Raw genomic sequence first — 15,805 nt, 5'->3', positions numbered from 1 at the left:
CTGTACCATGTTGGCCAAAACTGGTGCCCATCACTGCAGTGGCAATAATATTGAATTGGGCACAGCACGTGGGAAATACCACAGAGTATGCGCTCTGCCTATCATTGATCCAGGTAATTCTTTTTTGTTTTTTTTTAAAGATTTATTTATTTATTTATTTGACAGAGAGAGAGAGCACAAGTAGGTGGGGAAGCGGGCAGAGAGAGGGGGGAGGGAAGCAGGCTCCCTGCTGAGCAGAGAGCCCGATGCGGGGCTTGATTCCAGGACCCTGAGACCATGACCCAAGCCAAAGGCAAAGGCTTAACCCACTGAGCCACCCAGGTGCCCTCGGTTGATTCTAATATCATTAGAAGCTTGTCGGAACAGACTGATAAAAAGTAAATTGTGAAAAATTTTTCTTTAATAAAACAGGCTAGAGCTTGTTTTAAGACGTTAAATATATAAATACATATTTATAACTAAAATATGTAAGTATATATATTTAAATATATAATTTTAATTCTCTCAGCAACCCTCTGAGGAAGACACTGTCATCACCTCACTCACAGTTAAGGAAACTGAGGCTCAGTGAGCAGAGGTTTGCATCTGTGACTGAGGGAATCAGTTGGGCTGGAAGGGGAGGCTGGAATGTCTTCAAGCTAGAGCCAGTAACCCAGAAATCAGGTAGAAATGCAGGTAGTTCTGCGGATGAGGAAGCTAAGGCCAAAGAAGAGGACAGCACTGGCTCAAGGTCACGCAACAGATTAGCGACAGGTTTGGAACCAGAATTCAGAACTCTGATCTATGCTTTCCCCCCTTGCATTGTACCTGTGGTTCTCAAACTTTGGTGCATCAAAATCCTGTTTATAGGAGGGGTGCCTGGTTGGCTTAATCAGTTAAGTGCTGGACTCTTGATTTTGGCTCAGGTCACGATCTCAGGGTCATGAGATGGAACCCCATGACTGGCTCTGGGCTGTGAGGAGCCTGACTAAGATTCTCTCTCTCCCTCTGCCCCTCCCCCTGCTCATGCTCTCTCTCTCTCCAGAAATAATAATAATAACAATAATTTTTTAAATTAAAAATCCCAACTATAGGAAAATTCCTAGGCAAACCCACCCCTAGAGTTTCAAAACCAAAAAGTCTGGAATCTGCATTTTAGGCAAACACTCAGGGGCTCCTGGGACAATAGAATCATTGTCGTGGGCCAAGACATTTGTTTATTGACAACTTCCACTAACTTCCACCCAGCTCCCCAGGTGTCCTTGGGAGCAAGAGATTAAGAACTACCTTTAAGTCACCCAAGCACCCAGCCTGAGCATGATTTGACATTCTGGAAGGTCATCCGTCCCTCCTTGTAGCCCCATAATGCCTATCTGTTCTTCTGGGAAGACCCTCTCACTTTTTGTTCCACTGAGTGGAATAGCCCTTGCTGACTCGGAGAACTGGCTGCTCTGCCCTCTTGGGGCTGCCCTTATCATACTTACTATGCACCACCCTTCTCCCGGACTGCAGCCACCGGACTGCAGCACAGACCCTACAGAGTCTACTTCATTCACTCATTCACTCAGCAAAAATTTACTGGCAACTTTTGTGTGACAGGTAATATACTAGATTCTGGGGATGCCAAAGAGCCTGTCTGTTTCCCACCATTCCCTAGTCCAGGCCAACACTGGACATTGTTGGTGCCATAGTCCATCCTCCTGCACCCTCAACTGCCCCTCTCCAATCCATCCTCATGCAGCAGAATTTTAAACAGGAATATGATCATGTGACTCCCTTACTTTAAGCCTTCCAAAGGCTTCTAATGATTCTTAGAATGAAAACTGAAATGCTTACATTTAGGACCTTAGGCTGCCTGTCCCAAAGCGCTCACCTCTGACCCTTTTCTTCCAGCCCTGCTCCTCTCCCTCATAGTTTGCCCTGCAGTCACCGTAGCCTTCTTGGAGCTTCTCAGCAGTCCCTGGCCTGGGACATTGGTGCCTCATCACTGACACTGAGATGGAGTGTGAGGTGCAAGCTGGATATTAGGGATCTGCTTCCGTAAGAGGAAGTGGGAGGCAGCAGGATTGGGCAGAGAAAGAAAAACCGTGAAGCAGGCCTGCCAAAGCCTCAGCCACCCTCCTGGGAAGCCTTGCAGCAAATACCGCCCCAGCACTTGCTGAGTCTCGCTCAGTCACTGAACCTAGGCTTCTCCTGTCAGAGTGCGACGGCAACCTCAGGCCAGGCAGTTCTGTGCAAGTGAGGCAGACCCTGATGGCACTGGCAGGTGGAGGCAGGCTACGGACCACACCCCTTAGTTGAAGGTAAATTCTCTCCGTTTTTTTCCAGGCAAGTTTTCCCTTGATGGGTGAGGGCACATCCCCGTGTCTACCACACCCATCAGAACTGCTACCCTTATCATCCTGCCAGGCTTCTCTGGGCAGGTCATAGGCTACTTACTCTGGGAAACCTTCGCTCAGACTTGCGGACTTTAAGTACTCATAAAACTGCCCTTTCTCTCCTGACCCGTTATCACAGTTTGCAATCACATGCTTGTGTGTAGGCTTATCTAATGGATGTCCACCTTTCCTAAGAAACTGTATGTCTGTGTAGGCAAGGACCATCTGTGTGACTCGCTATAGTCCCAGAGCTCAGGTCAGCACCTGGCACATGGGAGGTGCTCAGTAAAAACTTGTTAAGGAATGGCGAGCCGTACCATGTCTTGCAAACAAATGACTCTTCCAACTGTGGATCGTCAGGGATTTGCTGTGTATTTGGAGCTCTCGTCCCGCTCACAGAGAGAACTTTCATGACTGCTTCAATGAGGTTTTGTCTTTAATATTTAGAAGCTGCTCCTGCTCCACGCCAATCTGGTGTAGAGGGCAATTTCTTTTTTTAAGATTTTATTTATTTGACAGAGAGAGACACAGCGAGAGAGGGAACACAAGCAAAGGGAGTGGGAGAGGGGGAAGCAGGCTTCCCACCCAGCAGGGAGCCCGATCGAGCCTGGCTCCATCCCAGGACTCTAGGATCATGACCCAAGTTGAAGGCAGCTGCTTAACTGACAGAGCCACCAGGCACCCCTGTAGAGGGCAAAATTAAGTCACAGTTCATTCTATTACCACCATCATCATCACAACTACCACCCAAAAGCTTTTCTAGGGCTCATTGCATTACAGTGGCAGTGCAAATTTCCGAACCCACAGAGCTACACAAGCCTGGTCCCTCCATGTATGGACTGAAGCACTGGGTTAGAAATCACAGTTCAGTCTCTGCACTTGACTGTGCCACCTGAATAAGTCACTTAATCTCTCTGAGCTTCATCTGCAAGATGGGGATAATGCCTGCGTTTTTCACTTCATCGATGTCTATCAGGTTCAAATGCAGTGATAAGTATGAAAGTGCTTTGTAAATTGTAGTAGTGTGGTTCACAGGAAAGAAAGGGAGCTTTCTTCTCATGCAGTCATCACGGGTTGGCTAAGGACATAATTGGGACATTAACTTGTTTTCTACAATGATGACGTGTGAACCCACGTAGATGGACTGTGTGCTACACATTGTTTTTCCCGGTTTTGCAAATGGATTTGTCCTCACCTCTCTATGCTCACCCACCCTCCCACCTCCCCTGGCCCTTCTGATCTGGGGTGGAGACTACAGGAAATGCCCCAACCCGTGGGTGAACAGTGAGGTACTGTGTTTACATTTTATGTGGGTCAAGGTTAAATGTGTTTTAGAGATAGAGGTGTGTGGGTGTGTTTCTCCACAACTGGGCAGAGCAGGTGAGAACATGACGTTGAAGGCAGTGGTGTCCTTAGAGAAGTCAAGCTCCCTGAGGGTATCTTTGCCTGGAGACTGGATACCTAGCCACTGGGACAGAGGCGGGGAAGTATACAGTATCAACATAAGTGCTGGGGGTGGAACCATTGATAAGAAGCCCAAATAACTGTCCTTGGTGGGGAAGCTAGTTTATTAATATGGGAATATTCAGAGATTTTCGTGTCTGCTGCTCCCTCAATCCTCTTTTCCCCTTTATTGGTAATCAATTTATTTAATCCAAGTATATGGCATTCTCTTGACAAGAATGAGTAAGAGACACCCATAGCACTAGGTTCCAAACTCTTGAACTATCCTCACAGTCCCAAGAGGTTAAGTGTGTTACCCCATTTTACAGATGGGGAAACTAGGCTTACAAATGCTAACATGTAACATGTTCAAAGTCAGCCAAGAGGTAAGTGATTATATGTATCTACATTCAAACCCAGATTTTCTAGTACCTTTTCCCCTACACTGCTGTGTGTGTGTGTGCGTGTGTGTTTTAAGATTTTTTATTTATTTATTTGACAGAGAGAGAGAGGTCACAAGTAGGCAGGGAGGCAGGCACAAAGAGAGGGGGAAGCAGGCTCCCTGCTGAGCAGACAGCCCAATGCCATGCGGGGCTCTATTCCAGGACCTGGGATCATGACCTGAGCCTAAGGCAGAGGCTTAACCCACTGAGCCACCCAGGCACCCCCACTGCTGTGTTTTTAAAGTGCCTCTTGCCCCCTACTTTCACAAATTTAATATTGAGTGTGTGTGTTTGTTGGGGTGAGGGAGCTTTGGGCTGCTTTTTTGCAGGAAAACACCTAGACACAGAATTTCCAAGAGGGGAAGGGACCTTAGGGGCATTTAACCCAATTTACTTTGCAGATAGACATCTGAGGCCCAGAGAGGGAAAGTGATTTCTCCCGCTGGTTCTCTGGATTTTGGTATCTCAGACTGGTGTTTTCCATTCCGACTCTTGCCCTGCACTCACTCTGGGGGAGTCAAGGTGCCTTTGCCTGGTAATACCTTTGCCAAAAAAAATTCTTCGACAAATATTTACTAGTGCCTACCTATCTGCCAGGAACCCTTAAAGGTGCTATGAATAGGATGAAGAGGAAGCACTGCCCTTCTGGAGCTAACGTGGTGAATGCAGGAGGTGGACCATAAGCCGGTAAGAGATATCTAAAGAAGATAATTGCAGATGCTTGCAAGGAAATAAAGAGGTAATGAAGGTAGGGAAGTGCTACAGATGGAGTCAGGAAAAGGCTGACCACCTGGTACCTGCCTGGTGCTGATCCTTTAATTCTCACAACCACCCTTAGAGGCTAGGGTCAGATCTCCGCTTTGCTGACAAGGAAGCTGACGTTCAGAGGGGTAAAGAGTGGCAGTCAGGTCCCAAACTCCTAAGCTCCACTTCCTACCAGCTCCCGTTGAGCGGACACTGCCACCTTCGGGCCCTGGATGATGAAACCCCGGGCGAGGACTGCACCATCTCTCAGCCGTCTCCTCGCAGGTGCTCGGTAGTGGGTGGAGAGGGGGGAGGGGTCGTGGAGGGAGGGATGCGCTTCCAGGCACTCTGCAAAAAGCTCAAATTCATAGGAGGCTGAAAGAAAAGCCGCTGGCCCAGCCCCCGCCCAGCTCCCCAGCCCCAGAGCGGGGGACAAAGAGCCCGCCCAGCCCCCGGCGGAGTCTGAAGACCGTTCCCGCCTCCGGCCCGGCCCCCTATCTGGCCAGCGCGGAGCACTATGGGACTTGTAGTTCAACCACTTTCCACATATGCTCCGGAAGCGGACTGGGGAACTACAAGGCCCAGGAGCCAGTGATCAGGCCCGGGGCGGACCCGCCGGCTGTGGGTGTGCGAGCGCAGGGGGCCGGGCGGTGCGGGCTCTGGGTGCTGAAATGCGGCTGCGGGCGCCGAAGCCCCGGGCCAGTTTCAGGCGCGCGCGCTAGCTGGGCGCAGCTAGGGGTGGCCAGGCGGCGGCAGCAGGCACGTTGCATTCGTGCATTGGGCACAGCTTTTGCAAAACTGCTTTGGCTCTGCGGTAGCGCGGTGAAGGGTTCGAGTCGCCGGGGGATGGGCACCCGGCCCCGGAGCCAAGGTGGCTCCGCTCGCTGAAAGGGCCCTTTGGCTGGGCTTGGGGGTGGGGGCACTGGTGCCCGCCTTGGACTGTGCGCGACATGTTTGTTCTTTTTCTTTTAGTGTCAAGGTTCTCCTGGACGGGCGCGCGATGCAGCGGGCAGCGGCACTGGTCCGGCGGGGCTGCTGCCCCCGGACCCCGGGCCCGTGGAGCCGTAGTCAGAGCAGCGCGGCCGCCGAGGCCTCGGCAGTGCTCAAGGTGCGGCCGGAGCGGAGCCGGCGCGAGCGCATCCTTACGCTTGAGTCCATGAACCCGCAGGTGAAGGCTGTGGAGTATGCGGTGCGGGGACCCATCGTGCTCAAGGCCGGCGAGATCGAGCTCGAGCTGCAGCGGGTGAGCGCGGGCGCCTGGGCCCGCGGGGTGGGAGAGCCCAGGGAGGCCAGGGTCGCCGAAACTGTCAGGGGTCGGGGGGAGGGAGAACAGTAGCTGTTGGAGGCTGGGGTCCACCCGCTGGGGCTTCCTCTCACCCCGGTGGCCAGCTCCTTCGTTCAGCCAAGATTGGCTAAAACAAGAATGCCCTCCTCCTATCCCTTCACCCACTGGTGCCCGGCACCTGGCACAAAGTAAGGCCCTCAGATACGGTTCACTTGTTGAATTGAATTCATCAATTATAATTGAGCGACCGGTAGTGCCAGGCACTGCACGTTATGTGGCTGTCCTACCCGCGGCGGAACCAAGGTCCGTGAGGGTAGGTTAACAACAACCAGTAAAGAAAGAGACAAGAGAATTTCAGAGAGTGAACAAGTGCTTTGAAGAAAATAAAATGGAGGAATGGTGTAAGGGGGTGCTGGATGGGAGTGTTGGGAAGGATGGCATGTTAGGAGGAGGAGAGGGAGGAAGGCTCTAAGACTTAGGTTTGTTCCCAAAGCTTTTTTTCTTTCTGAGACCTTTTTGGTCCTTCTGCCAGTAAGGATTCCGTAACAAGAGTGGAGGTGTGGAGGAGGGTCCTGAAGATTCCTGCCTCACTGAAACCTTGATTGGCCCCACATTTGGGTCTCTGGGGATACACTCCTCCCCAGTGGGTAGTCAAAGTCTTGAGCCTTTGGAGCCTTGGTAGGATGGCCCTGGACTTTCTTTGTCTTGGTGGTTGGCTGACTGCGATCTTGGCTTTGGTTTGTAGTTGCATGTAAAAGTGACCGCATCCCCAGCCAGGAGTGATTTCTCTTCCTACAACCAGGGTGACTGGGTGTGTGTAAGAGATACCTCTGTAAGATACCAGTTCTAACCTGAGTGGAATTTAGGAGGCCGAGTCAAGAGAGGTGGTGTAAAAAAAAAAAAAAAAAAAAGCAAACACTGCTAAGATTTCTAAGATCTGATGAAACAGCTGCTTGCTTAAGATAGTTCTAACCCAGAATGCGGGTGGGGGAGGGTTCCTTGATCTTGCGCTCTCAGAGGCTCTAGAACCGGGTGACTCTGGGGTGAGTTGATCACTTAGTGTCCCATGAATGTATGGGAGGAAGCAGTGGTGGGATGCCCAGTTCTCCTGACTGAAAATAGTGAGCTGAACTAGTCAGAGTTCAGTGTCTCCCTCTGACTCCTTTCACGGCTAAGTTTAAGGTTTGGCCCACAGAAGGCTGGCTCGGCTTCTGTACGTTCCTGGCCCGAGTGTGAAGTGGGCCAGGGACAGAAAACGCGAGTTTTGCCACTCTGCTCTTTGTGACTGGCCGACTGGAGTTGCCTGTCCTTGAGACAACAGTTTTCCCTGTTAAAGCAAAGCTGAGATTAAATTGTTCCGGGCTTATCACTTACGCTCATTCCTCTGGTTTCAGAGCTGGTGAAGGCTCCAGGGATTCTCTCCACCTTTTGCTAAATAGCAGCTTGGGTGTGGGCTCCATGAAGTACGAGGATGATTAGGACAGAAAGGTGTCCTGTCTTTGTCTTCAGGAGGCTGACTGCCCACCTGTTCTGTGGACCTGAGCCTCTCCCCCACCACTTTTTTTAAGGACTGGTGGGATTTTTTAGCAGGCAGAGAAAAATGTGAGAGCATTCCGGGTGGGAGCTGTGAGCAAAGATGGAAGGTTGGGAAGTTCTGGCATTTGGGTCAGGGGTTGGTGCTGTTTGAAGAGAGGAGCTATGGCGGGGTTACAAAAGATGAATGAGACAGAAAAGGAGGGCTGGAGTCTTGGGGGCTGGGCTCAGGACTTTCTGGTGCAAAGAGGGGGTTTTGGTGTGAAGTGGGGAACCATGAAGGGGTTCCAGTAGGGCACAGTTCTATGATTGAGGTGAACAAATTTCTTGATCATTTAAGCTGGAAACACCCTGTGATTTCTGGGAGGGACAATGATGCACATTCCCATAGCCTACTCCTAAGTAAGCTGAATTTTCTGTCCACCTCCTTTCTGGTGCTTTCATTCAAACTTAACGCCTTCTCGTTTTATTCTCACTTTGTCCCAGTCTAGCTGCTAGAGACATAGCTCAGCCAAGCCAGCGTAGCCTCCCTTAAACCTTTCATTTCGGGAAACCCCCTATATCTACTTTGCTAGCTTACACAGTGCCCCTTCTGAGAGAGCCATATTTTTCCCAGTCTTTTTTGTTTTGTTTTGTTTTTTGGCTTGGCTCTGCACAGCTTCATTTTTTTTCTACCTCTGTTTTGAACTGCAGTGATCAAAACGGGACTGATGTTATAAAGAGTTTGATTGGGTAGAGATGGGATGGGTAAGGATTTGTAGGGTGACTTGGGGTGAATCTCCTATCATCTCTGGGATTTGGTTTCCCTAGTCTATAAAAGGAGAGAGGTGGCTTGGTGGGCCCAGAGATCCCCCCACCAATTCCCTGCCCTGACTTTTGTATCTCTTGTCCATCTGAAGGGGTCCTGGCCTTTATGCTGCCTTTTGGAATTATTTCACCAGGTGCTCTGCAGACAGTACTCACTGTTTGGCTGGACACGTTGTTCTGGTGTTTGACTTTGGGGTGGCTTGCCTGGCAAGTCCCATGCTCCTTCCCTCTGATAGGAGTGGAGAATGCTCAGGAAAGCCTGAGGGAGGGAGGGGAAGTTGGTTAAGTGGGTGTGAAAGGGGCCATTCAACTCCAGTCCTGTCTGTGCGCTCAGAGAGGCCCTGTTTCTCCCTGACAGCAGCTCCAAGCTCCAAATGGGGAGAAACTATTAGCTTTTCAGATCCTGGTGTTCACTGGGAGCGGCACTTAAAAATAAGCTGCAATTAGTAGGAGTTTTGAAAAGATCTGTCAGTTCTTCCTCAACCTACTACTTTTTTCCTTTATTGCAGGAGGGGAGGAAGTTGGCACGAGTAGAGACAGGAATGGCTCTACTTCTGTTTGTAAAGTACACACAGTTGGGGCGAAACATTCATAAATAGAGGGAAAAACTGATTGTGACTGTTAAAATCAGTGTGTGCTGCATCTACACTGGTAAAAATGGAAGGTGCTATATAGCACATGGTTATAGTTAGCTGAGAACTAAGAAACCCTGGTTGTGCCAAGCACAGGTGGTGGAATCTCATGGTCATTTTCTTCAATGTTCAGATGCTCCTTTAAAACAAATTGGTAGTGCTGGCTTCTGATAGAACAAACCTTCCCCCACCCAGCCTGTCCAGGTCGCCATGGGCCTACATCCTGGGCTTTGCTTTACATGCTGTGGGCCTCAGAGAAGTCTTTCAGAGCACCTTGGGCTCAGTTTCTGCCTCTGCATAATGGGCCAATTTATTTCCTCTAAAGACTAGTTTGAGATGAGAACAGCTAGAAGTCAGTTAGAACTCTTAAGAGCTGGGGTGCCTGGGTGGCTCAGTGGGTTAAAGCCTCTGCCTTCGGCTCAGGTCATGATCCCAGGGTCCTGGGATCGAGCCCCGCATCGGGCTCTCTGCTCAGCAGGGAGCCTGCTTCCTCTTCTCTCTCTGCCTGCCTCTCTGCCTACTTGTGATCTCTGTCTGTCAAGTGAGTAAATAAAATCTAAAAAATAAACAAACAAGCAAAACCCTCTTAAGAGCCTTTTTCTCAAACTAATGAGAGTTGCTTGAGGAGAAGCACCAAGGAATGCCCTTTCCTTGCCTTCATGCTGAGCCTCTCTGGGTCTGGGAGTGCATTCTGCAGTGTGTGCTCTGTCTTGCCTGGGCCTTAGCCTTACCGTCATGAATTATTCTATTTGGAGCTCATCAGCTATCATTCCTGCTTCTTCCCTGAGAGTCTCTGTTTCTCTTGGTGACCCTCCCACAGACCCCCAGAGTTCAGGGTTTCCCATCCCATGTGGACCTTGAGTACACAGACCCAAGAAAAGAAATGCTCAGTGTTCCCAGACTTCTTGTCCTGGGCCCTGAATTGGTTGAGCAGTGCAAGGGGCAGGCATGGGAAAGGAATATCCAGGGCTCTGTTCCAGGGAATAACTGTCCTACCCAGCCTTTCCCCCTACATGTCACATGAAATGACAGGAGCCATCCCTTGCTTAAGAAAACTGCCTTGTGCCTGTTGGAATCAGCTTTCGTCCCATCAACCTTCATAATGATGTTGGGCCTGTGAACTGGGAAGGCCATTGATAGCCTTTTTTCCTTCTTGCTAACACCCTCTGAAATAGGTCATCCCTTGAGCCTAAGGGCCTATTCCCGTATCCCTACTTAAGCTGAACGGAGGGGAAGGAGTTCCTCTGGGTAGGACATTATCTCAACTGCCACCAACCCCCCAAGCCCAGGGAGGCAGCGCTGGGTGGGATGTAAGCAGGTGGATTATCTAGATGTGCTCCTGGATACTGTGAGAGGAAACTGGGATGCTATCTGCTGACCTGATGGGCTCCTGGGGGCTGGGCTGAGGCAAGGGCACGATTGGGTGTGCCGACCAGGCCTGGATGAGTCACTGTGGGCAGGAGTCAGTCCCTGGCTCCTTGTTATTTCCCATCCCGTGTGGACCTTCAGTGCTGATAAGTAAGAATCTGCCCCAGAACAGTCTCCTTTATACGGGGGCCCTTGGCTGGGCAGGCTGATCTGCTGCCCATTCAAGGGAGCCAGCTCATCCCCACCCCACCCCCAGCTCATCCATCACAGCAAAATGCCTGGGGTCTGTGGGCACCTAGACCCAAGAAAAGAGATGCGCAGTGTTCCCAGGCTTCTTGTCAGCAGGCCCTGAATTGGTTGAGCAGTGCAGGGGGCGGGCATGGGAAAGGAACATCCAGGGCTCTGTTCCAGGCATATTCTCTCCCTGCATTGGGCTGGCTGAGGGCCCACAGCTGTGTGTTGGTTCCTGGCCCTCGACTGTGATGGATTTTATCCCTACCAAAGAATGAACTGTGCCCATACCATAGAAATTACCTGTGCTCAGCTGGCCAGGCCTAGGGGGCTGTGGCAATTCACAGGCTGACAGAGGGACCTGTGCCAGGAGCTCAGGCCAGTGCCAGTGCGGGTGAGTCAGTCCTACCCCTTTGTACACCGTGGCCTGGCCCCTCCTCCACCCCCAGCCTCCTGCCTGTGGGGTAAGCCCTGAGGCCACGTGCCTCTCAATCTGCCTCCAGAGTCCTGCTCTCACCCCTGTCCTAGCCCTGGAGCAGAGGGTGGTGCCACCCATGGGCCTTGGCCCTCAGGACACTTAAGCTGGGACCTCTTCTCAAACTGACCAGCCCTGAAGAACTGTGCAGAAGGGACACAGGGATTTAAAAGACCTCTTCCCCCATAGGCTTTTAGAGACTTACCAAGCCCTGTTTATGAAGGTCCATGGCCAGTTCTGAGACACCCTCCCCAGCCGGCTCTGTCCCCCACCCCATGCCTTCTTGCTCCAGAACAGCCAGATTAAATGGAAGGGTCTTAGGGGTGGCAGATGAGGGTCAGGAAAACTTGTTTGCCAGCTACTTTCGTCCCTTAAGATCACTGGGTTGTTTTTTTTTTTTTTAAGATTTTATTTATTTATTGGACAGACAGAGACACAGCGAGAGAGGGAACACAAGCAAGGGGAGCAGCAGAGGGAGAGGGAGAAGCAGGCTTCCTGCGGAGCAGGGAGCCCGATGTGGGGCTCGATCCCAGGACCCTGGGATCATGACCTGAGCCGAAGGCAGACGCTTAACGACTGAGCCACCCAGGCACCCCCAAGATCACTGTTTTTTACTTAAGGTGTATAGTATTGATTTTGAAAAGGCAAAGTTTTCTAAAGGTGATTTAATTCACACATTGTGGGAGTTGGAGAAAAGACAAGGGTCAGAACCTTAGAAAACAGGGAGGCAAACCCTAAGAGACACTTAACTCTAGGAAACAAACTGAGGGTTGCTGGAGGGGGATAAGGTAACTGGGAGATGGGCATGAAGGAGAGCATTTGATGGAATGAGCACTGGGTGTTATATGCAACTGATGAATCACTAAATTCTACCCCTGAAAGTATAATACACTATATGTTAGCAAAATTGAATTTTTTATTTTATTTTATTTATTTATTTATTTATTTTAAAGATTTTATTTACTTATTTGACAGACAGAGATCACAAGTAGGTGGAGAGGCAGGCAGAGAGAGAGAGAGAGAGAGGAGGAAACAGGCTCCCCGCTGAGCAGAGAGCCCGAGGTAGGGCTCAATCCCAAGACCCTGAGATCATGACCTGAGCCGAAGGCAGAGGCTCAACCCACTGAGCCACCCAGGTGCCCCAGCAAAATTGAATTTAAATAAACACACATAGAATTTGTATTTTTAAAATTTGAATTTAATATGTCCTTGAGGAAAGGACAGCTGGAGATGGGAAGGTGGCCAGGCTTTCCATCCAGGCCACCCCTTGGTCCTGCCCCCTCCTTGCCCCACAGCCGCCTTCCTCTGCCACGACCCTTCCAACCTCGTCCTTGATCCGCCTTTGTAAGATGATGATGTTTGTACTCTGCCAAGTGCTTTTGTACTGTTTGTCTCAGATGACCCTTCAGCCACCCTGGGGGGAGGGGGGGGTCATTGAACTTGCTGCTGATTCTTATGCTTCTAGTGGCAAATTCTGGACTTGGGAGCTCTGTGGAATCCCCATATTTCTAGATCCCCAAAACCTCCGTCCAGAGTGTATTTTCTCATTCTCAGCAGCTGGGAGTCCTTTAGTCACCCCACCCCTACCCCCCATGACGTTGAGGTTGACAGGTCTCTGAGTCCCTCCTCTCTGGGACCTCCTTCCTGTGTTGAACACATTGCTTGGGTGGTGACTGAGAGTTAGTTCTGCAGCCATTCTTTGCATCTTTGGTGCCTTTTTTTTTTTTTTTAAGTGAAAATTAGCCCACATTCTTTATTCTGCAAAACCAGGTTGCAAGGGAACAAGCCTAGAGGTCCCTGCTGATTGGGGGTCTTCCAGAGGGGAGGGTGGCTCTGGCGCCCCGGCCATTTATTTAGGCTGTTGAGGTGGAGCCGTGCTTGGGGGAGAGTTGTGGGGGCCTTTCCCTGACGTTTGGGGGCCTCTGCTGCTGACCCCTGCCTCCCACCACTTTTACCCCAAGGTCCTCTTTTTAGGCATCCCTCCCAGGCCAAGTTGGCTGGCAGGCCCTGGACCTGCAGCTGCCTCGGGGTGCTTGGTAACCCAGGAGAACTCCTGCAGCCTTCTTAGAAAGTGGGGGGTGGTGAGCATGGTAGTTGAGAAGAGTGATCTTGGAGTCTGGCTTCAAATCCCACTACTTGGATTTACCAATTATGTGATCTCGGACAAGTTGCTTAGCCTTTTGAAGCCTCGTTTTCCTCATTTGTAAAATGAGATTAATACTAGTTCTTCATGGGGTGGTGGTTAAGGTTAAATGGGGCGAGCCATGTCAAGGGCTTGGCACTATGCCTGACACCTGCTAAGGCTCAAAATAGGAGTGTTTATTAATATCCTGTGGGAGCATTGCTTGGCGAATTCAGGATCTCTGAGTCTCCAAGTAACCACCTGTTGCCTTCTCTCTACTCAGGGTATCAAAAAACCATTCACTGAAGTCATCCGTGCCAACATCGGGGACGCTCAGGCCATGGGCCAGCAGCCAATAACCTTCCTCCGACAGGTAAGCTGGCGCTCAGGAGCAGAGGCTGCTGGGAGAGCAGGGAGCTGGAGCCGGGGTGGGCCAGCCAGCTCCTCTCATCCCTGCTTCCTTCTCTGTCTGGGCACCCTCGGGACACAGCAGGCGTCAGAATCCCACAGGGAGGTGCCATGGAAGTAGCGGCCCCCTCCGGTGCCTGATGTGCCCTGGGTCTCTCCCTCAGTCTCCTCCCCTTCCAAAGTTGTCTAGAATGTCTAGACTCACTTTGGGGTTACTCTTGCGTATGAGACTCCCAGGGATACCCTTCCATAGTCTGTGGTCTCGGATACTGAGATCAGAGCTTGGTTGATAAGCGCTTCAGAGAAGCAGCTTGGAGAGGTAGAGGCCCGGTGGGCTGGGAGATGATACGTGGGGGTCCAGATACTTTCATCCCAAGTGAGACACCCCGAGTTTGAGCGTTGACTCTGCCACTTACCAGCTGGGTGGCTTTGAGTAAGGGCAGGTCACCAGAGCATTGCCTTGGAGGACAGCTGGGGGCCTCAGTATGACATTGAGTATGAAGTGCTGACCCCTGGCCCACAGGAGAGTGCGGGGTTGGTGACCCTGTCAGCTGCTGCTCTCCTCCTTGCCTTGATGATGTGAGCCATCTTGCTCCTGAGGTCTCCAGGAGGTGGGGTTTAGTGTTTCCGTTTGGGCACCAACTGCAAGGATGCTGCATGGGCTGAAATTGTGGGATTGGTGGGCTGGCGGGAGAAAAACAGGGTGGGAAAATGCCAAGGGCCTCCTGAACAGAGGGAGAGACCAGTGGTGGCGAAAGCTGCTTCCTATGGAGCAAAATGTGGTCCTTACGTGGTTAGGGTTCGCAGGCTTGGGCAAGCAGGGCAGCTGAGCACTGGAGGCCCCACCCTTTTCGCCTGCTGCAGGGGCTGGCGTGGCGGGGGGTGACCCTGCCCTACTCTCTAGTGGAGGGGTGCAGGGACCTGACTTAGCTTGGGGAGTTCACACAGGGTCTGGGAAAGAGAACTGAGGCTGGCATTGAGCTGAGGAATGTCACTGGGGCTCCCCTCCCGTGGCCACTGCTGGTGAGCTCGGGAGCATACCAGCAGCTTGTGAATAGACCAGGCCCCAAACTGGGCCCAAAGCTGGCAAATGGATCAGACCAAACAGAGCAGCTCTGCCGGGGAAGCGGAGGCCTCAGGAGAAGGCTGGAGGGCTCCGAGTGTCCTAGAGTCACACAGCTCTGGAGGAGAGAGCAGAAGCTATTCCCCACACGTGCCTGGGGCTCTGGGCATGAAGAGGCTCCTGTTGACTCAGCCTTCTCTGGCTGGCTGACTTGTTCCCAAATCCGGTTCTGCCTCTGGCTATGGCAAACGCAGCCTCTCCTATCTGGCGTCCTGCAACCTTCACACATCTCTCCTCTTCACAAGTGCCCGTGGGAGGAGGGCAGGCCGGGTCACTGCCCATTGTACAAATGAAGAAGTGAGGCACCAGGAAGCCAGCTCCCACCTGAAGTCACCCAGCTGGTGTCAGAGCCACGAGCCCTTGCGTGCCCTCAGGGCTCTTGGCACAGCTTTTGTGCTGCCAGCTTAGACTTGCCCAGTGAGCTGGGGTTTACTGGCACTTTTGCAAACATTTCTTTGCTTAATCCTCTTAATTTGTGAGGTTAGGGTGATTTTCTCTGTTACAGAAATGGAGAAACTGACCCGGCTTTCAGTTCTGGCCAGGAAAGGGGATGATGGTGAGAAAGGGGGCAGGGGTTGAGTGTGTGGGGGAGGACACTCAGTCTGTGAGTTAGGAAGGGGTCGGTGCTCCTTTCAGTTGGGGTTCACCTGCCTGCTCAGCCCTGGCCCCTGCTCAGGAGCCCCCTGGATCTTGTGGCCTTGGGTGTGTGAACTGCCGTCCTCTTTGGAAGAGGGACTGAGGGGCAGGCTCCTCCTGTTCCCCGGCTCCTCTTCTGGCAGCTCTCCCTTTGGGTCCCAAGCCCAGGTCATGATGTACCCCACCTTTCAGCATGTC

General features: G+C 51.5%; 1 protein-coding gene across 2 annotated transcripts in view; it reads left to right on the top strand.

Annotated features, from left to right (window-relative positions):
* The first annotated feature begins 4,865 nt into the window (after nt 1-4,865).
* GPT2 (glutamic--pyruvic transaminase 2) overlaps nt 4,866-15,805 on the top strand; it is a 34,024-nt gene continuing 23,084 nt past the window's right edge. Inside the window, exons 1-3 of one of the 2 annotated variants that reach the window (XM_080828361.1) lie at nt 4,866-4,930; nt 5,960-6,230; nt 13,724-13,813. In XM_080828361.1, the coding sequence (XP_080684487.1) occupies nt 5,988-6,230; nt 13,724-13,813 (333 nt within the window). In that variant the 5' untranslated portion in view covers nt 4,866-4,930; nt 5,960-5,987. Of the gene's footprint in view, nt 4,931-5,626; nt 5,747-5,959; nt 6,231-13,723; nt 13,814-15,805 lie in introns of those variants that run through there. The other variant, XM_080828360.1, reaches the window with a different exon arrangement.

The sequence above is a fragment of the Martes martes genome, assembly GCF_963455335.1.
Source record: "Martes martes genome assembly, chromosome: 17".
Classification (NCBI taxonomy): domain Eukaryota; kingdom Metazoa; phylum Chordata; class Mammalia; order Carnivora; family Mustelidae; genus Martes; species Martes martes.
Note: the sequence above shows the minus strand (reverse complement) of the source record. Positions and strands in the feature narration are given on the sequence as shown.